General features: G+C 45.2%; 1 protein-coding gene across 2 annotated transcripts in view; it reads right to left on the bottom strand.

Moving 5' to 3' along the window:
* Nucleotides 1-21,491, bottom strand: part of USP7 (ubiquitin specific peptidase 7) — a 73,587-nt gene extending 52,096 nt beyond the window's left edge. Inside the window, exon 1 of one of the 2 annotated variants that reach the window (XM_073647752.1) lies at nucleotides 20,730-21,491. In XM_073647752.1, coding sequence (XP_073503853.1) covers nucleotides 20,730-20,802 — 73 coding nt within the window. In that variant the 5' untranslated portion in view covers nucleotides 20,803-21,491. The remainder of the gene's footprint in view (nucleotides 1-20,729) is intronic. The other variant, XM_073647753.1, reaches the window with a different exon arrangement.
* Nucleotides 21,492-22,052: the final 561 nt, after the last annotated feature.

The raw sequence follows: 22,052 nt of genomic DNA, 5'->3' as shown, positions 1-22,052 counted from the left end.
CTGCAAAATTGTGGTCAGAAATAGCTGCAACTCAATAGTACAGACAGATTCGGCTGCAGAACCTAAGAAAATGGAGCATACAGACCTTTTCTACAAGGTGTAAATGGGATATGAAATACTCCATTCATCTACATTACATGCAAAGCTAAATTCTTACCAAATCCTGAATGAGTCCATATGGCTACCAGAGAAATTATTATAAGGCAGCAATAGTTCCAAATCATAAAAAGAGCAACCGCCTTGTTCTCATGCATCATTATAACAAGGAGACACAAGGTACAACCTTTTATACTAAATTTATGCAGGTCACATTCTCCATATGATAACTAGGAATAGCGATCCACCCCCTACACCAGCGTTCCCCAAAAGCCGAAAATAATTATTGAGATGTTCTCCTGATGTACCCAATCATTTGAAGGAGTCAAAAAACTCAAGATATGAAATGTAGCTGTCTGACCACCTATGTGGCCGTGTCCAATGCAGCTTATACCATGAAACGTCTGAGGGCTAACATACGCTTCCACCTCCGGATCCTAGCAGTATTGATTGCTTTAACATGGCAGATAATTGCCCTTTGTCAGATATGAAAATACTGAAGCAGAAGAGAGCAGTTCATCTCTCCAAGAGCCTTTAAAGCACATTCCAGGCAACAGAATAAATGGTCCACTAACTAAAGCATGCACAACCTTCTTACTTTTGGCAGGTGTACCATTTTCCTCTGCACTGGTAGGCCTGCCCGAGATCTACAGAGACCCAAGTCATGGTTAGGACATGACCTGCCACATCTTTATCTATGAAGTGCCTGTTCTGTTATATGACCTGTAATCATGCATTCCCACAAAGTAAATCATTTGCCTATTAGTCATAGAAGGTTTGAGATGAAAGTGTTATCTATCATTGACTGTCACAATGAAAACACCACTGTAATGCTTATATCCAAGCTAGTAAAGGGTTAGAAAGACAGACCGGCAGCTAACCCTCCCACAGGCCGAGAAAAGCAGAGCTTCCAACATGAACAGGAGTCTAAAAAGCCACCAAAGCATGCTAAAAATGTAAAGAAAAAAAAATGTGCCATCATTAATTATTGACGAAGACATGTATAAAATGGTATTCCGCTAGGTGATCATAGAAAGAGGTTCCCATGCTCCCCACACTAATTGGCTGACAGACACTCATACGTGTAGTCACTATTTAAAGTATTTGGGAACGGAGAATATTTATCCCGTAAGTAGGTGATACCTTGTTATGACCAAAAAAAAACTTCTAGAAACATCTGAACACCAGACAATTATTAAAGGGAATCTGTCAGCAGGATCATCCTCCAGATTACTTATATGCTCATGAAGCCCTTTCAAAGACAAGTCCAGTCCTTTACATGGCCGGTCCGTGCCTCTGTTACTGAGAATCAGTGCTTGAATTGATATACAAGCGAGGCTGAAGAGCTGTGCTAGATCTGAAGCCTTTGTCACTCCAGCTCCATTTCCAGACTCCTCCGGCTTGACTGACAGCAGCTATGTTTTGTGGCTTCAGGCAAAGGAGTCAGTCATGTATGAGGAGGCGGCACTGAATAAATAGAGGGAATAGAGCTGGAGTGACAGAGGCTTCAGATCTACCATAGCTCTTCAGCCTCATTTGCAAATCAATTCAAACGCAGATTTCTCAGTAATTTAAGAGGAAGGCATAGGAAAGGTATTTTTGTACTTGTGTTTGAAAGACTCACATGTGCATATAATAGTTTGGGGGATGAAATCCTGCTGACAGATTCCCCTTTAGGGGGTTCTCGCTGACATTGTCTCAACTGTTTCATAGATGGGTTCTACAGATTCCTTTCATGAGGTCTTGTGGAGCCATGGTGTAGATTCGTTTATTTCTCAACTCCAGAAATATTCCTATAGTGATGTGTAAATGCCAAGACAGTTTTTACAAAGTTTGCTTACTGGCCCTGTAAAGCATGCAGTCTTGCTCCATTTCTACTCTAGGTAACAGTAATTAAGAGGCATGAGTAAGGAGTGCAGGTTTAGACTACATAGGCCTTGTTCGCAGTCAGGAACCACATGAGCTCTATATCCAAAAAGGGTCAGGCATTTATAGATCAGGCATTTTACAAAGTTACATCATTTTGTAATTTGGATGCCATAAATGTGATTGCAAAAATGCATATAGCTGTCAAGTGCTAAACATGGCAGCTTATATTGGCAAGTCATGGACAAAGCCATTAGCGGTTTCTTCTTTAGGTTCCACCATGGCTTCATCCCCTAGGTGTTGCTGAGCCAATGTCCAGAGAAGTGATCACAGCCCTTATATATCTGTAGCACTCTCCAGCTTAGTTGAATTACTGACTCACGTTACATCAGTGACATGAGAAGCTACAGAGCACACGATTATGCATCTAGTTCGGCAGGAACATTACATTTTATAGAATGGTGTTAGTCATCAATTTTTGGGGGTGACTCAGCATTGTAGCCTGCAGTCATATCAGTAGATGTCGTATTCCTGTCCTATTCCAGCTTCCTCCAGAACAGGTCAGGTGAAACGCTAAAACCCTACTGATCGTGCACACATCGCCATCAGCACAGCTCATCTCCCATTACCTGAGCAAGTGGCACCAGACAACCCATTTATAGGTGCAAAAATTCACAAAAATCACTGCAAAGCTAAAATGTTAGACCCCAACTCTGAGTGTCTAGGCAGATCTGTTCCCGAAATTTCCAAGAAAAGGTCATTCATCTAAACAGGGTTGTTTCTGGAGACATAAGATTTACAGATGAATACGCCAGTTGTTGAAATTCCTATAAAAAAATCTGATCTGTGAATTCACAAAAAAACGCTTCCCGCACACAACTCTGAGGTGAGAGCCGGCTGCTGGGATCCAACCGAAATGGAACGAGTGTAGCAATTAATTCTATGATAGTAGCATCATTTCCATGTCCTTCCGGCAACTCACAAATATGTGCCTGATGTACGCAAGCGGTATGTAGAATGATAGATTTACAAGATCAGCACCCGTGTATGTGGAAACTAATAGCCATGTTGTCTCCCAGCCAATCACTAACCCAGAACCTTATTTACGTCATCACACGACAGCGATCTCTCGCACGCCTCTTACACCTTTCTATTGTAGCCATAAACTGTCCATCTATTCATATTCAACATGCCCAAGTCTTCGTTTCCGCACTTATATCTGTCATGGGAGAGTTCAGATGCCCCTATACATACAGCAGGTATGGAAAGTATTCAGACCCCTTTAAATTTTTCACTCTGTTTCATTGCAGCCATTTGGTAAATTCTAAAAAGTTCATTTTTTTTCTCATTAAAATACACTCTGCACCCCATTTTGACAAAAAAAAAAACAGAAATGTAGAGATTTTTGGAAATTTATTAAAAACATTACCCCTTAGACCTCAGTCCAGAGCCTCCCACCTAGCCAAATCAGTTCTCATACTTTGCACTAACGAGGGCCAACAGCCCGAAACACCGTGCCTGCAAATTGAGATTCTGATTTGGCTTTCATCCTAAGTCATATTGCACGACTCGTTAAAGGGTTGATTGTGACTTGTAGGATTGCTGCTTCCAATAGGTGGCGCCTGGATTTGGGGATCCTCTGCCATTCTTCCTTGCAGATCCTCTCCAGTTCCGTCAGGTTGGATGGTGAACGTTGGTGGACAGCCATTTTCAGGTCTCTCCAGAGATGCTCAATTGGGTTTAGGTCAGGGCTCTGGCTGGGCCAGTCAGGAATGGTCACAGAGTTGTTCTGAAGCCACTCCTTTGTTATTTTAGCTGTGTGCTTAGGGTCATTGTCTTGTTGGAAGGTGAACCAAGTCTGAGGTCCAGAGCACTCTGGAAGAGGTTTTCATCCAGGATATCTCTGTACTTGGCCACATACATGTTTCCTTCAATTGCAACCAGTCGTCCGGTCCCTGCAGCTGAAAAAGACCCCCATAGCATGATGCTGTCACCACCATGTTTCACTGTTGGGATTGTATTGGGCAGGTGATGAGAAGTGCCTGGTTTTCTCCACACATACCGCTTAGAACTTTTTGGTGATAATTCTATCTTCGTCTCATCAGACCAGATGATCTTAATTCTCAGTCTGGGAGTCCTTCATGTGTTTTTTTAGCAAACTATGCGGGCTTTCATATGTCTTGCACTGAGGAGAGGTTTCCGTCGGGCCACTCTGCCATAAAGGCCCGACTGGTGGAGGGCTGCAGTGATAGTTGACTTTGTGGAACTTTCTCCCATCTCCCTACTGCATCTCTGGAGCTCAGCCACAGTGATCTTGGGGTTCTTCTTTACCTCTCTCACCAAGGCTCTTCTCCCACGATTACTCAGTTTGGCTGGATGGCGAGGTCTAGGAAGACTTCTGGTGGTCCCAAACTTCTTCCATTTAAGGATTATGGAGGCCACTGTGCTCTTAGGAACCTTGAGTAATACAGAAATTCTTTTTTAACCTTGGCCAGATCTATGCCTTGCCACAATTCTGTCTGAGCTCCTTGGGCAGTTCCTCTGAGCTCATGATTCTCATTTGGTCTGACATGCACTGTGAGCTGTGAGGTCTTATGTAGACAGGTGTGTGCCTTTCCAAATCAAGTCCTATCAGTTTAATTAAACATGGCTGGATTCCAATGAAGGAGTAGAACCATCTCAAGGAGGATCACAAGGAAATGGACAGCATGTGACTTAAATATGAGTGTCTGAGCAAAGGGTCTGAATACTTATGACCATGTGATATTTCAGTTTTTCTTTTTTAATAAATTTGCAAAAATTTCTACATTTCTGGGGGGTTTTCAGTCAAGATGGGGTGCAGAGTGTACTTTAATGAGAAAAAAAAATTAACTTTTTAGAATTCATCAAATGGCTGCAATGAAACAATGAGTGAAAAATTTAAAAAGGGGTCTGAATACTTTCCGTACCCACTGTATTAGTATAGTATACTACAGATTAGTATAGTAATATAGTAGCGCGTTCAGCCAACAGGAATGTAAGGGCTCATTCACACACTGATTTTTCTTGTACGCAAAGGAAAAAAAAAAAGGTCTAAGTGTCAGTGTTTTTTTTATATTTCTTTTATCAAGTTTTCATTAGTGTTTGGTCAAAGTGTCCGTTCTTATCAAAAATGTAATGAGTTTTTCCTGGGAGACAAACCCTCCCCCCCCCCAAAAAAAAAAACTAAGAGGTTTCCCAAGCTTCTATCACTTTTATTAAACAGCACACAGATTTTTTTTCACAGAACCATGGACTTGTCAAATCAAACTTGCCAATACACCATTCTCAATATCGGCAAGTCTCAGCGCTTTTATTATGGGCCACTCGGTAAAAGGCAGAAACACAACAAATAACACAAGTGAACTATAGACTATCAAAGGTACAAGTGCAAGAAGTGTTTTTCAAAATGAAAAAAAAAATTATGTCTAAATGATCCCACATGTGTATGGTCAGAATCAGAGTTCCGATCCGGTTTACTTAGGAGACAGGCGCAACCAAAAGTTTACTGCCAAACAGCGCTGTGGAGTCGGTATAAAATGGACGGACTCCGAAAATATATAATAAATTGGGTTGAGTAGTACAATGCAGGATGTGCTGTAAATTTTTTCATAAGAAATTGGGAAAGTTATGAAAGGTCCTATAAATGTCTGTCCTATTCCTGATCTAAGGGTCTCGGCTTTTAGCTGAGATGAATCAGTGCTGCACTTTATGTACATGCTCAGTAGTGACGCAGGGCTGTGGAGTTAGAAACATGGAGTCGGGGGAAATTGAGGAGTCAGAGGTTTATCTTACCGACTCCACAGCCCTGCTGCCAACAGCTTAGGCCTATTACATTGCTACATTAAAAATGCACTAAAATGCAAGTTTACAACAAATTGTGGGAAGAGGTGACCGCTATTTAAGTGTAGAACTTTCTTCAAAAGGCAGAAATCACAGATCTTTGTCATCTAATGTATTCTTAGGAATTAAAACTACATCAACAGTGTAGAAGCGTAGAATGTATAGCAACACCACGGTAATCTCTTTTTTTGTATTTGTTTTAATTTTAAGTAGGAAAATAAAAGTAAAAAAAAAAAAAAAAAAACTATGGAACCACCACTTTACATTATAAGACAAAAAGCACGTGTGGGGGAGAAGAGGCACTTGTTTATGTCATATTTCAAGGTGTTGTCTACATGTACAACTTTGTCTAATGTTCAACCCCTGCTAATTTAAAAGGTGATGAGTGCTGACAACCCAATCAGCTGACATCAACAACCACTTTTTTAAATTTTTTTATTTTTTTTTTTACCACCAGTTTTGGTACATCTTCCCCATTGTCATTATTTACAAGAGGAGGCTTTAAGGGTTTTTCCACCACCATGTTTCTCCTTACAACAGCTGTACTCCCCTGCAGTGCCCTCCAGTGTTCCAGTTGTGTTGGTGCCAGCTGTCCTGGGGGCTGCGTGATAATGGTGGCAGGTATATCGTGATATAACAATCAGCAGACACTTCACTCCTACCTCCTTGGGACAAATCAATCAGACATCTGGAGAAAGTGCGAGAGCAGCTGCATCTCTGACTTACTCTTGATTTCCGATTTATCCGAATGAAGGGACAGTGAAGCGGGCGCTGACTGGCTGCAGGGATAGTGAGAATGTCATGCCAGCCCAGAGAGAACTGGCACCAACACCACTGGAAAGGCGCTGGCATTGGAGCATAGCTGCACTTATTTTATAAGGGGGAAACATATGGAATGAGAAAGGGTTGTCCGAGTAGTGGACAACCCCTTTAAAATCTGTACAGATCTAGTACTTCTCCCATCCCAGTGTGTGCTATAGCGGTACAAAGTAAGGGATTTTCTTGGTGTAAAGTGCAGGAGACTCTGCTTTGGAAAGTAAGAGGTCTTTTTAGGTTTAGAAAAAAGGCCTCATTCAGCCATCCGAATTTAGTAAAACATGATCCAAAAAGCAATACAGTTAATACAAATGCATAGTGATAGAAGAATGCAGCATGAAGACTGCACCTCTTAAGGTCAGAAGTATAGAGTCTAAATACCATTCATGTCTGAAGCAAGACATGAGGTAGCCGGTATTAAAGTGGTGGTCCGGCACCTAAAATGTTTTTTCTAAATATCTTTACATGCCAACCACTTTTGGAATTAGCTTTATTACACAAGACCCTACAGTATTCACTAAATGTGTTTTTTTATTTTATTTATTTATTATTATTTTATTTTTTTTTTTTTACTTCCCATGATGTTTCGTTTGAGAAGAGTCACAGGAGGCTAGGGCTGAACTCACTTTCCTGCAGCGTCTTTCACCCTTCCTGGAACAGGACATCAATAGGCAATGCTACAGTTACTTACTACAGTTACTTGCATGGTCACCCTCTGAAGATGTCCTGGATCCACGGTGATAGAAGCTGCAGGAGATGCGAGTGCAGCACCGGCACTCTGCTTCTATCTCCGCAGCTTCTAATTGGGAAACTTGATGTCAGGCAGCAGAGAAAGAAGCAGTGAGTGACACCAGTGCAGCCCTAGAGCTTCTAGTACCGCCCTCAAACGAATCGTCATTAGGGAGGTGGTGATAAAAGCAGTGAGTGATACCAGCAGTGCTGGTGTGTCTCACTGCTTCTCTCTCTACCCCTTGATTACATAAATTTCGACAGGAGCCGCAGTGACGGAGATAGAAGCAGAGTCTGGTCAATGCACTCACCTCTCCTGCAGCTTCTGTTAACATGGATCCAGGACATCTTCAGAGGGCAGTGATGCAAAAACTGTAGTAAGTAACAGCAGCGCTGTTCACTGATGATGTCCTGTTCCAGGAGTGGCAACAGACACTTCGAGGAGTGAATGCAACCCCAGCCTCCGGAAACGTCCTGTTTGAGACTCCTCAAATGAAACGTCACAGGAAGTGATTAAAAAACAAAACACACATTTAGGGATCAGATAGATAGGGAAAGTGTAGGGCATTGTGTAATGAAGCACATTACAAAAGTGGTTAGGGTGTAAAGATAGATATTTAGAAAGGACACTTTAGGTGCCTGATCACCCTTTTAAAAGGAATCTGTTGGCAGGATTTCACACCCAAAACTATTTACAAGTGCATGTGGCTCTTCCAAGGACAAATCCAGCAATACCTTTACATGGCCAATCTAGTCCTCTGTTAATGAGAAATCAGCATTTGAATTGATATGTAAATGAGGCTGAAAAGCTATTGTAGACCTGAAGCCTCAGTTACTCCAGCTCTATTCCAGACCCAAAGCTGCCACCTTCTGCATGACTGACTGCTCCTTTACATGAAGTCACACAACATACCATAGATGCTGTTAGTCAGACAGGAGGTGGCGCTGGGTGGGGAATAGAGCTGGAGTGACAGATGCTTCAGATCTACCACAGTCCATCAGCCTCATTTGCATATCAATTGAAAAGCTGATTTCTCAGTAACAATAAAGTGTAAAGGATGGTATTGCTGGACTTGTCTTTGAAAGAGCTACAGGCATATATAAATAGTTTAGGGCGTGAAATCGTGGTGATAGATTCCCTTCAGGCACACAATAGTACAGCACACTGGCTGTTTCTATAATTCTGGACACTAGATATTGACAGGTATCTGATGCCAGCTGATTTGTGATGACCCCTTAAAATGTGCAAACCTTCAGGAAAGGGGGTGACACTTAATATTCAACATGTGAACAGCACCAACCTGTATTGTCTGCTAACTTTGCTACAGTCATGATGATGTCTTCTTACAAGGGTTGTCTAATGCTTATAGCTACAGAAACACACCATTCCCGTGTCTGCTAGCTTCTTGCTTTTTGGGTACAAGGGGTACTCCAGAAGTGTGACAGCTCAGACATGACATAGCTGAGGCGCTGGCCTGAACTTTGCGCTCTCCCATGCGGATAGAAGAAGCGGCTCTGCCTCTGTAGCATAGGAGAGCAGAGGCATTGGATCCGGTCATGTTTAAACAGCACTTGCTAGCTACGTTTGTTCTTTACCTAGAATGCCACCTGACCTTATCAACGAGCTGTATTTTGAATTAAAAGGAGGACCTTATAGTTGCTCAAAACATTGAGATAAATATCTTTGAGCTCCTCAGATTCTGCCACGCTCTTATATTTTGAGCACTGTCACTCCATTGCAGAGATATTCACATTTGTTTCTTCAGGAGCATAAAAGGTGTAATCTCTGCTTGCGGTACAACTGGGTGTTCCTTCTCAGGATTGTTTGGGGTGTGCTCCTTCCCCACTTACCTTCATGCGCTGCCAAACACAGCTTGGCAGCTGATCTAGCAGTCTACCAGTTTAAGATGCTGATACGCTGTGACTGGCAGTGTCTGGGGGGTAGGGGTGAAGACGCACGCCCCCAGACAATACTGCTTGTAGCGCAGCAGGCAGTTAGTTTCATCTTCTCTGGGGGTGCACTCTTACATCCCCACTCCCCAGCTGTTGAGCTATGATTGGCCTTGCAAGGAGGGAGGTGTAAAGGCACAAGTCACAAGGAAGACAAAAGAAACGCCCATTTGTAATACAAGCAGAGATTGCACATAGTGCACTCCAAAAGAAACAGATGTAATCATTAGTGATGATCGAGCATGCTCGGGTGGTTTCCGAGTATCCTCAGCGTGCTCGGGTGTTATGTTGGAGTCACTCCGGGTGTATGATTTGCGACTGTTTGACAGCTTTAATGCCTGTTTGTTAGGAATTCCTCACATGTATTAAAGCTGTCAAACAGTCACAAGTCATGCTCACAGAGTGACTCAAACATAACATTCGAGCACGCCGCAACTACTTGGCTAGCACCAGAGCATGCTCGCCGAAAGGGTTAACAGAACACGCTCGCTCATCACTAGTATTCACCTCTGCAATGGAGTTTAACTCTTTAAAACTACATAAAAAAAAAAAAAAAACATTTTTAATAGGGAGAAAATTGCAAAGAGGATTGTTTATACAAGTACTTTGCAATTTTACCTGTTTAATAACATGAGACAACCCCCTTTAACTTAACACTGCCATAAATTCCACTGACCTAAATGTTCTGCTGACTCTTAATATTACTGTCTGGTAAATGGAGCGGCTGGGCTGAAGCAGCACCGTGGAGAGGCACTCAGTGATGGCTGAAAGAAGCTATCTGGCTGATTTGCAGTATGTATTTCATCACAAAAATACAACATAACAGATCTCCAGTATGGAGGGGAAACACTGCCTTGCACCACATGTGTGTGTTTTAGACAAGGTTAGCATCTCACATGCAAAATATTGGCTAAAGGGCATGAAGCCAAAAATCAGCAGCATTTGTCCGGGATACAAGACTTTCCTCCTGCAGTTTTACGTATGCAAACAGTAGCTGTCAGAAGGTCAACTGTACGGTATTTAATGTTACTGGGAGGTAAAGTGAAAGTGAATATGCACCGCTAAACAAAGGGCACAATCACTGCAAGCACAGCAACCTCTCTTGTGGGAGACGGATATCTCCTGTACTTTTGCTCCTTGCATGTCCCATTCACAGAAGCACTCTGAGCTTGTACTTCTACAACTGCACTCCCCACCTGATTGTGTATGACTCTGCACTTCTCTAATATGCAGTGTAATTAAAGGGAATCTGCCAGCAGGTTCTGCTATGTAACCTAAAGACAGCATGAGGTAGAGGCTGGAACACAGAAATCAGGGATGTGTCACTTGTCAAAGTGGTTGCTGTTTACTAACTGAATGATTTATCACTAAGATTGGACTAGTCCAGCAACTAAGCAGCTCCCTGTCTATAGACATTGTATATACAGAGCCTAGTGTGGGCAGGGGCAGCTTCCTGAGCTCTGAGATCAATCTAAAAACTCTGATTGTGTCACAACTGCTGCAGTAATCTAAGTGACACACTGCTGGGGTCAGGGTCTCTTCTTCTACATTATGCTGCTCTCAGATTAGGTAGCAAAAATTTGCTGACAGATTCCCTTTAAAACTATTTAGTTCAGCCTTCTCTTTCCTTCCATCTCAATGCCTTGCTCTCACCCTGCATGTTATTCTTCAATGCTCTGTTCTCAATCCCATGATGCATCAGTGCATCTACTAGCCAGTTAGCACAGTGTGATTATCCCACCTTCTTTATCCCATAAAATAAACTAATATTATAAGTAAACAGTTATGAGGCCGAACTGTGATCTACATTATAACTTAAGGGAGCCATGAAGTAATCATCAGTATCTGTGATCGCAGCTTCTGTCCTCCCTGTGGAAAACCTCAGTGATACAGTCCATTTAATTTCATCATGCAGGATGGTGACCCCCTTCAGGGAACATAAAGGTGTTTAATTGGGGTCACCATGTGTTCACATAACCCATTAATTATCAGACAGAAGGAAAAACTAAATAAGATAATACTAGTGATTGGACTAGTGACGAAGTAAGAAAAAAATCTGGAGCGCAGGGGGTTGTAGATGCATACTAATATTTATTTTTTTTAGATTTCACAAAAACGTATCCTTATCATAAATTCTACCTATAGCCATGAATGCCCCTACATTGTTTATTGAAGTTTTGGCTACTATAAAAATCTTGCAGTATGGACCCTTTAGATGAAGCATTAAGCTCTTTACAACGTAACCACTATAAAGAGCTGTAAAACAGATTTATCAATGAAAATATATGCAGCTGATAACTGCTGAAATAGATCTCCCTGTATATCAGTCTAAATATAGGAGATCCGCACAGAAATCATTATTATAGTAATTGACTAGAGGAGTCCACTCAGTGATATCAGCATCTGCACACAGGGTAGGGCACATTGACAGACAATTAAGCGGCTATCTATATGTAGGTGTCTGGCCAAGTGCAAAGGAGGAAAATCCTGACCTGATGGGATCTGCTTTGTGTATAGACTATATATAATACAGCCACGTGAGCGTCCATTCAGCTGCAACTAAACCACCACTGTCCTAACATGCTGGATATGGGACTGCCTCCTGAATCTCACACTCCAGAGTAACCCCATCCGTAAGAGGAACAGGAAGAGACTTGAGACAGAAGTATGATGGGAATATTAAAAAAAAAAAAAAAAAGTGTCACATTTTATGTCTTCATTTTCTTTTATTAAAGCCTCTAGCGCACACATATCAAACTGTGGCCGGCAGGCCAAATCTAACCCGCAGGGTGAGTATACATGGTCTGCGACACAGGGCAGGCCCCTGAGTATATTTGGCTTGTGACGCCGGGGTAATCTCTCGCCCGACAGCAAACTTTCAATTATATCAGCCCATACAGTTGGAAGGAATGGTGGAAGAGGAGTGTCAGCGGGTGCAATGATGTCACAACAATGCGCCCGCTGTACTGAGATGTGCAGAGAATCTGAAGACCCCATGAAGAGACGGCAGCAGGGGGGAGAACGGGTAGAAGGGAGTACTTTATTTATTTATTTTTTTTAATGTGGGTGCCAATACACCGTATGGAGGACTACGCCGGGGCCCATTACACCGTATGGAGGACTACGCCGGGGCCCATTACACCGTATGGAGGACTACGCCGGGGCCCATTACACCGTATGGAGGACTACGCCGGGGCCCATTACACCGTATGGAGGACTACGCCGGGGCCCATTACACCGTATGGAGGACTACGCCGGGGCCCATTACACCATATGGAGGACTACGCCGGGGCCCATTACACCATATGGAGGACTACGCCGGGGCCCATTACACCGTATGGAGGACTACGCCGGGGCCCATTACACCATATGGAGGACTACGCCGGGGCCCATTACACCATATGGAGGACTACGCCGGGGCCCATTACACCATATGGAGGACTACGCCGGGGCCCATTACACCATATGGAGGACTACGCCGGGGCCCATTACACCATATGGAGGACTACGCCGGGGCCCATTACACCATATGGAGGACTACGCCGGGGCCCATTACACTGTATGGGGAACTATGTGGGGCCATTATACTGTATATAGGACAGTGTGGGGCCCATTATACTGTATGGAGGGCTATGTGGGGCCATTATACTGTATATAGGACAGTGTGGGGCCCATTATACTGTATGGAAGGCAATGCAGGACCCTGTTATTCTGTATGAAGGACTATGTGGAGCCCATTATACTGTAGAAAGGATTTTTTGCGGCCATTATATTGTATGGAGGGCTGTGTAGGGATTGCAGGTGGAGTATCATACTGTGATGGGGTCACCATACTATGCCTGTGGAGGGTACTGTGGAGGAATTCACTGTGGGGGCATCATACTGTATTTGGGGAGCACTTTTTTTTGCATCATACTTTCTGTATTATTCAAGTTTTTTTTAACCTTTGTTATTACATATTTAAATTAGGTTATTGGGCCATATGATTTTTACTGCTTAAATAACATTATACCAATGTTTTATTCTGAGATCTATTAATTAAAATGTTCTCTGTCCATGGGACAAATCTTTAAGTTTCTATATGAAAATGTTCATTGTTATATTTCATTAGGAAAAACTTCCTCAATTGTAGACATTTTTTGAAATAAATATCAAGGTTGGCCCACGACTATGTCCAAGCTTTTAATTTTGGCTTTCTGTGTATTTATATTTGACATCTCTGCTCTAGGGCCACGTGTATATTTTAAAAAAAAAAACTTTAATTGGCAGAACCAAGAACCAGCCATTTATGTATCACTACCGACAGAGGATGCAGGAACTACAACAAAAGGATTATTATTATTAATCTCCAAATTGGTGGGGTACTAAGTGAGAGGCCATATTACCACATGTCCTAGTAACCTGCCATAATACTGATGCGAGTTTCCCCATTTCATGGCTGGTTCTCATTGACATTGGCTGTGCTATTTTGTCCAGTAAAATGCTGGGCTCATACAGGAGACATGATGCACCCCATTATAGCCAAGGTAGTTTATTGATATCCGGCCTCCCATTAAACTTATTGTTCCGCCCCTGTGACTGAGCATAGTAATGAAATTAAATAACGCCTTATAGAGTGCTATATAGTGAAGGCATATGGCTAATCAAGGTGCCATACTGCACCTCTGTTTCCCTTACCCCTAACACTACCGGACACCTAGATGAGCATGAACGCCGTCTGCCTCCTTCACCGCTCAGCAGGTGGCCAGGGTGATGATGCTGAGAGAAGATTTTCCTTGCACATCAGCTGGGCTCCAATAGATTGGACCTCCACCAAGCAAAGGTCATATTGTTATCAGATTGGACTGTCCAGCGCCTCTCCCGTCTGCATCTGGAGGCAGGATGACGTCGCATTGACAGCTGACTGCCCGGACATCATACACAAACCCTAAACATGACCAAGTGTCTTGGCAAATGCTTTCAATGCCTCTCACCTCACAATGCAGAGTAAGAAATGCTGGAGGATCCGCAACAGCAAGAACAGTCACGTTTACAGAAGGGATGGCAAAATGATGTACTTAACGGTGCGGAGAAAGTGGTCCAGACTTCTGTCAATGTATAGTTCTAGAAGAATAAAGGCCTGGATTCTTCTAGACCAGAGTGAGCAATGCCAGTCTTGATGAGGGGGTGTAATGGAGTGAGGCACTCCTCATTCATTAAAGGGAATCTGTAATCAGGTATTAGTTATGTAATCTGACAGCAGAATAATGAAGGGGCTGAGACTCTGATTCCAGGGATGTGTCACTTACTGTGCTGTTGTAGGTTCAATATGTGTTTAATCAAGATTATCACTACAGGACTAGGCGGCTTGTGTCAACTTGTTAACTGCTCTGTGTAACCCCTCCCCCACCACTGACTGGCAGCTGTCAGTACACAATATACACAAACAGCTGCCAATCAGTGGTGTGGGCGGGTTATACAGGGATCGGCATTCAGAGAACTGATCGATCTGCAGCACAGAAAATGGTGATTATATCAAAAACTGCAGCAAGCAGCCCAGTAAGTGACATCACTGGAATCAGGGACTCTGCACCTCAGATCATCATGCTGCTCTCAGATTACATAGCAAAAACCTGCTGATAGAATCCATTTAAAATGGAACAACCCTCTTAATGAATTAGGAGTCTTGATGGGTGCCATGCTCATCACCACAGATCTTACTCCAGTCAGGGACTGGGGTAAGACTTTTAGGGTAAGGTACGCCACAGCTAACCATAAGTTAGACAAACTGTGGGATCAGTCCCCTGTCCCGCCCCTGCCATTTTAGAGGAGCTGGGTGACACTGGCTTGACAAAGTCAAAAATTTTGGAGCAAGATTTAATTCTGTGAGCTTAAAGTATTATTACTAGTGATGAGAGAACGTGCTTGGATAACGTGTTATCTGAGCATGCTCGGGTGTTATCCGAGTATCTTGGGCTTGCTCTGCTAATATGTTTGAGTCCCTGCGGCTGCATGTTTTGCGGTGGTAGGCAGCCACAACACATGCACGGATTGCCTAACAAACAGACAATCCCTGCATGTGTTGCGGCTTTCCAACAGCCACAAAACATGCAGCCGCAGAGTGAAACAATATCGGCGCACTACAAGATACTCGGATAACACATTATCTGAGCACGTTCGCTAATCACCAATTCTTACCCCTGAATAATAACTTGTGAGGCCACATATACAGTGGTGGCCAAAAGTATTGGCACCCCTGCAATTCTGTCAGATAATACTCAGTTTCTTCCTGAAAATGATTGCAATCACAAATTCTTTGGTATTATTATCTTCTTTTTGTGTTTTTTCATTGAAGACAAATTAAATGAATTGTCCTAAAGCCAAATTGGATATAATTCCACACCAAACCTAAAAAAGGGGTGGACAAAAGTATTGGCACTGTTTGAAAAATCATGTGATGCTTCTCTAATTCGTGTAATTAACAGCACCTGTAACTTACCTGTGGCACCTAACAGGTGTTGGCAATAACTAAATCACACTTGCAGCCAGTTAACATGGATTAACGTTGACTCAACCTCTGTCCTGTGTCCTTGTGTGTACCACATTGAGCATGGAGAAAAGAAAGAAGACCAAAGAACTGTCTGAGGACTTGAGAAACCAAATTGTGAGGAAGCATGAGCAATCTCAAGGCTACAAGTCCATCTCCAAAGACCTGAATGTTCCTGTGTCTTCCGTGCGCAGTGTCATCAAGAAGTTTAAAGCCCATGGCACTGTGGCTAACCTCCCTAGATGTGGACGGAAAAGAAAAATTGACGAGAGATTTCAACGCAAGATTGTGTGGATGGTGGATAAAGAACCTCGACTAACATCCAAACAAGTTCAAGCTGCCCTGCAGTCCGAGGGTACAACAGTGTCAACCCGTACTATCCGTAAGCATCTAAATGAAAAGGGACTGTATGGTAGGATACCCAGGAAGACCCCACTTCTTACCCCGAGACATAAAAAAGCCAGGCTGGAGTTTGCCAAAACTTACCTGAGAAAGCCTAAAACGTTTTGGAAGAATGTTCTCTGGTCAGATGAGACAAAAGAAGAGCTTTTTGGGAAAAACCATCAACATAGTGTACAGTAAAAAAAAAAAAGAGGCATTCAAAGAAAAGAACACGGTCCCTACAGTCAAACATGGCGGAGGTTCCCTGATGTTTTGGGGTTCTTTACTGCCTCTGGCACTGGACTGCTTGACCGTGTGCATGGCATTATGAAGTCTGAAGACTACCAACAAATTCTGCAGCATAATGTAGGGCCCAGTGTGAGAAAGCTGGGTCTCCCTCAGAGGTCATGGGTATCCAGCAGGACAATGACCCAAAACACACTTCCAAAAGCACTATAAAATGGTTTGAGAGAAAGCACTGGAGACTTCTAAGGTGGCCAGCAATGAGTCCAGACCTGAATCCCATAGAACACCTGTGGAGAGATCTCAAAATGGCAGTTTGGAGAAGGCACCCTTCAAATATCAGGGACCTGGAGCAGTTTGCCAAAGAAGAATGGTCTACAATTCCAGCAGAGCATTGTAAGAAACTCATTGATGGTTACCGGAAGCGGTTGTTCGCAGTTAGTTTGGCTAAATGTTGTGCAACCAAGTATTAGGCTGAGGGTGCCAATACTTTTGTCTGGCCCATTTTTGGAGTTGTGTGTGAAATGATCAATGATTTGATTTTTGCTTCATTCTCTTTTGTGTTTTTTCCTTGCAAGCAAATTAAATGAAGATAATAATACCAAAGAATTTGTGATTGCAATCATTTTCAGGAAGAAACTGAGTATTATCTGACAGAATTGCAGGGGTGCCAATACTTTTGGCCACCACTGTAGAATAGAATATGGGATCCAGTTTTGGGCCACACATTTTAAAAAGGATATTGGGAAGCTACTCAGTTCAATGGATGGCAACTAGATTATTACACGGGATAAAAGGCCTCTCTCCAATGGGGAGAGGTGAGAAAAGCTGGGCTTGTTTAGCGTAGAAAAAAAAAGTAGTCTCAGAGATGTGTGGTCACTACAGAGGACTGGCACATGACTTATTCCTTCCAAAGACCATATTAAGGACCAGGGGGCACTCATTACGTGAGGAGGAAAGGCGATTCCAATGTTAAAACAGGAAAGTGTTCTTTACAGTTAAAGCAGTCAGACTGTGGAATGCCGACCACAACAGGTAGTGATGGCCGACACCAACAGCTTTTATAATAGGGCTGGATGATTTTCTCACAACAAATGTCATTGCGAGTTACAATCTAGCGATAGACAATGCCTAACTGGTGGAGAAAGGCTGAACTTCATGGACCTGTGGCTTTTTTCATCCTATATAACTAACTCTGTTGCACCAAATATTTGCAACTTTTCAAACCAACTTAGGCCAGAAATATAGAGTAATCGCTTTAATGAATGAGGGCGATACCGTGGGAAGTCCGTGGATCTGATAATTTCCAGCATATGGTTCTTACATGTAGAGGATGGGTTGGGTTGTGAGACCACCGTGTTGGGACCAGGGGGTAAGGCCTCGTACTGACAGGACGCGGTAATGCTGCATGGAGTCCCAGCCGTAACTATTTTTCGATTCATTCATGCAGAATCTGACAATATTGGGTACAGTACAGAGCCATAGCCCCCTATAGGTGCAGTATAATGACTCCTTACAGCTCAAAGAAACAATACAGTGGGATACCTGAGCTATCAGAGCCAAGTAACACATTTATGTTCTTCCTACACGCTGCACATTTACATGTGTTAGGATCTTCATAAAGTTTTCATTATAAAACTATAGGAATGGTGATCGCCATTCCTGGCACTGCAGAATATCAGATGGTAGAAGATTATGGCTTTGTATCTTTCTCCACTCTCCCAATACCTGCTGTATACAGAAAGCACATGCCCAGGAACGTGTATGATTAATACCACACTGTGGTGAATCCCCCCCACCGATGACTCTGCAGGATGGTGGGTGATGCTGACACACAGTGACAACCAGCAGGACACATGGCTGAGTAACCTGTGCTTCCAGGCTGTAATGTTTAGAAGGCAGCGCCCGCCTCAGAGGCCCAGATACTGCTGCAGTCAGGTCCGTACCCCTCTACAGAATTCTCCCCTATGTAGGGCGGCACATCACATGGTCACCGAATCAATTCTAACCCACTTTACAGTGGTGGGAGAATGATGGTGGGCATTAACTAAATGTGACAGAAAGAAAGACAATACATGGGAGGTGATGTACATTGACTGGCAGTGTAAGCGGCACTACATAGGAAGTTGTACAGTGTCTGGTAGGAGGCTCTACACCACACATGTCAAACTCTGGCCCGTGGTCCAAATATGGCCTGCAGGGTGGTTTTATTTGGCCCGTGACACCAGAAACACCACCCCTAAGCGGAGCCCATTATTAAGTACGGAGCACCATGTGGGGCCCATTATTCCGTACGGAGCACCATGTGGGGCCCATTATTCCGTACGGAGCACCATGTGGGGCCCATTATTCCGTACGGAGCACCATGTGGGGCCCATTATTAAGTAAAGAGCACCATGTAGGGCCCATTATTCCGTACGGAGCACCATGTGGGGCCCATTATACTGTATACTGGTTGGCCCCCGACTTTGTCCAAGTTTTCAATTTTGGTCCTGTGCGTTGAGTTTGACACCCCTGCTCTACATGAAGATGTAAAGCGCTGTGCAAAGGTTTTAGGAAGTTGAGGAAAAATACTACAAAGAATGCCTTCAAAAATAGAACTGTTAATAGTTTACTTTTATCAATTAACAAAACAAAAAATTAACGAACAAAAGAGAAATCCAAATCCCATCAATATTTGGTGTGACCCTTCCTTTACCTTCAGAACAGAATCACTTCTTCTAGGTACTTACACAGGGTTTGAAGGAACTTGGCAGGGAGTTCCTTCAAAAACTGTACAAGTGTACCTAGAAGAAGGAGAAGCGCGGTCACACCAAGTATTGATGTGATGTAGACTTCTCTTTGTTTCATTCTCTTTGCTTTGTAATTAATAAAAATAATCTAAAACCCTTCTATGTATTAAAGCTTTCTATGCAGCCTAGAACTTTTTCACACTACTGTACATGACTAAGTGTAGGGGGCCCTATATAGGGGGATAGTTGGCGGTGTGGTCTGCACACCTGGGGATTGATGTACACTGGCAGCGTGGTGGGCACTAAATGGGGGGATGCACATAGCAGTGTAGGTGAACACTATATGGGGAGCGATGTACATGATGGGCAGTGTGGTGATGTATATGCCAGGCAGTGTAGCAAGCACTATATCGGAGATGATGCGCACCATCCTGGACAATGTTGCAGGAACTATATGGGGTGATGTACATGGCAGGCAGTATAGCAGGCAACATATGGGGGTGTAAATGTTGGACCCTGCATTGGGCACTATAGGAGTTTATGTACATGATGGGCAGCATGGAGGACAGTATATGGGGTAATGCACATGGCGGGAACCCTTTCAGGCTTTTACATACATGGGTGGCAGTGAGGTGGGCACCCTTTTGGGCTTACATACATGGGCAGCAGTGAGGCGGGCACCCTTTGGGCTTACACACATGCCGGGCAGTGAGGTGGGCACTACATGGGCGGCAGTGAGGTGGGAACCCTTTGGGCTCACATACATGCCGGGCAGGGAGGTGGGAACCCTTTGGGCTCACATACATGCCGGGCAGGGAGGTGGGAACCCTTTGGGCTCACATACATGCCGGCCTGGGAGGTGGGCACCCTTTGGGCTCACATACATGCCGGCCTGGGAGGTGGGCACCCTTTGGGCTCACATACATGCCGGCCTGGGAGGTGGGCACCCTTTGGGCTCACATACATGCCGGCCTGGGAGGTGGGCACTACATAGGCTTCCATACATGCCGGGCAGTGAGGTGGGCACCCTTTGGCCTTCCATACATGCTGGGTGCTGGGCAGTCAGGTGGGCACCCTTTGGGCTTACACACATGCCGGGCAGTGAGGTGGGAACTACATGGGCGGCAGTGAGGTGGGAACCCTTTGGGCTCACATACATGCCGGGCAGTGAGGTGGGCACTACATAGGCTTCCATACATGCCGGGCAGTGAGGTGGGCACTATGGGCTCCATATGCCTATATACATGCCGGGCAGTGAGGTGGGCACTATGGGCTCCATATGCCTATATACATGTCGGGCAGTGAGGTGGGCACTATGGGCTCCATATGCCTATATACATGCCAGGCAGTGAGGTGGGCACTATGGGCTCCATATGCCTATATACATGCCGGGCAGTGAGGTGGGCATGGTGGGCTCCATATGCCTATATACATGCCGGGCAGTGAGGTGGGCTCCATATGCCTATACACATGCCGGGCAGTGTCGATCACACAATGATGCCGCCTCCCCCCACCAGTCTCCGCATTACCTTCCATCTCCATGTCCTCGGGCTCGCTGAGCTGCTGCTCCCCGGGCTTCTGCTGCTGCTGATGGTGGTTCATGTCTATGGCTTCGGCCTCCGAGGCCTCGGTCAGTCCTGCTCGCTGCGCCGGCGTAGATTTGGGCTGTAGGCCCGGCTGGGATGGGGCGGAGAGCGGCCTCGGCAGGGCCTGCGCAGCGGCTGCAGCCTGGGCCTTTCCCGCGGGCGCCTGCAGATGAGCTGGAGGAGGGAGGGCGGAGGGAGCCGGCGGCAGGGATACGCGCACGTATTTGCTCGCTATTCGCCCAATTTCGGCGCCTTTGGCGGGGCAGGCGCAGGGGATGCTGCTCCCCGGGGGCCTCAGCGGCGGCGGCAGCCGGTTACACGCTGCACGGAGGCAGGCGGCTCCTGGGATCCGTTAGTGGGCCGTGCAGCAGCTCCAGGCCGCGGCCAGCTGTAGTGCTGCTGCTCAGGTAGCGGCCCCCTGCTCATTGGGCTGTGAGCGCTCGGCCGGTGCAGCGGGAGCTCTGCGGCCTGAGTCTCCGGGAGCCCCCGCGTCTCATGTAACCGCTCCCCTCACACACAATGCGGCCAACACCCGGGCCGAGTGCAGGGCGGGAGCAGCCGGCAGCCAGCGTCACCAAGTCCCCGTCTCCTGGCCCTTCGTGCTCCTGTCTTTCCCTCTCCTCAGCCTGTGTGTGGAGACGCCAGGCTCTCAAAATGGCGGCTCAGTGAAATGTCACATCCGCATGGGGCAGCGTGAGAGGAGGAGGGAGGAAGGAGGGGGAGATAATGAAAGCGTGAGGCCGCCACATCCCCTCCTCCTCCTCCTCCTCCATCACCTCCCGGTACCTGGCCTCCTCGGCACATGTGCAGCCCCGCATTGTGCTGCAGCCGCCGGTTACCGGCGCTCCCCTCATGGCTGCCGGCGCCCGGGCTGCACAGGCCGGCAGGGAATGAGGCCCCATCACTGCAGCACTGCCCAGTCATGAGTCCCCGGCCTGCACCTCAGGCGGCAGCTCTCCGGGGCGGCGCACACCTAATCTGCGCTTTCCTGCGCTAATTTTATTATTTTTCACCTTGATCAGCTTTCACACGTCCACCATTTGTGGTCCCGAGCACGGACCGCGATGTCAGCGGCTGTCCCCACTCCTCAGTCTCGGATACGTCTATGACGCTGCTCAGTTGGGGTCAGGAGACCTGCAGACAGTGCGGACCTCGCTGTCCGTGCTCAGACCATGAATGATGGACGTGTGACACCGGCCTAGGTGCATGGGTGAGGAGGCACGGTCTAATATTTTTAATTTCATAAACATACAGTAAATGTCCATT

Source organism: Phyllobates terribilis, unplaced genomic scaffold, assembly GCF_046119375.1.
Source record: "Phyllobates terribilis strain yellow unplaced genomic scaffold, ASM4611937v1 Scaffold_9__5_contigs__length_417890890, whole genome shotgun sequence".
In the NCBI taxonomy this organism is placed as follows: domain Eukaryota; kingdom Metazoa; phylum Chordata; class Amphibia; order Anura; family Dendrobatidae; genus Phyllobates; species Phyllobates terribilis.
Note: the sequence above shows the minus strand (reverse complement) of the source record. Positions and strands in the feature narration are given on the sequence as shown.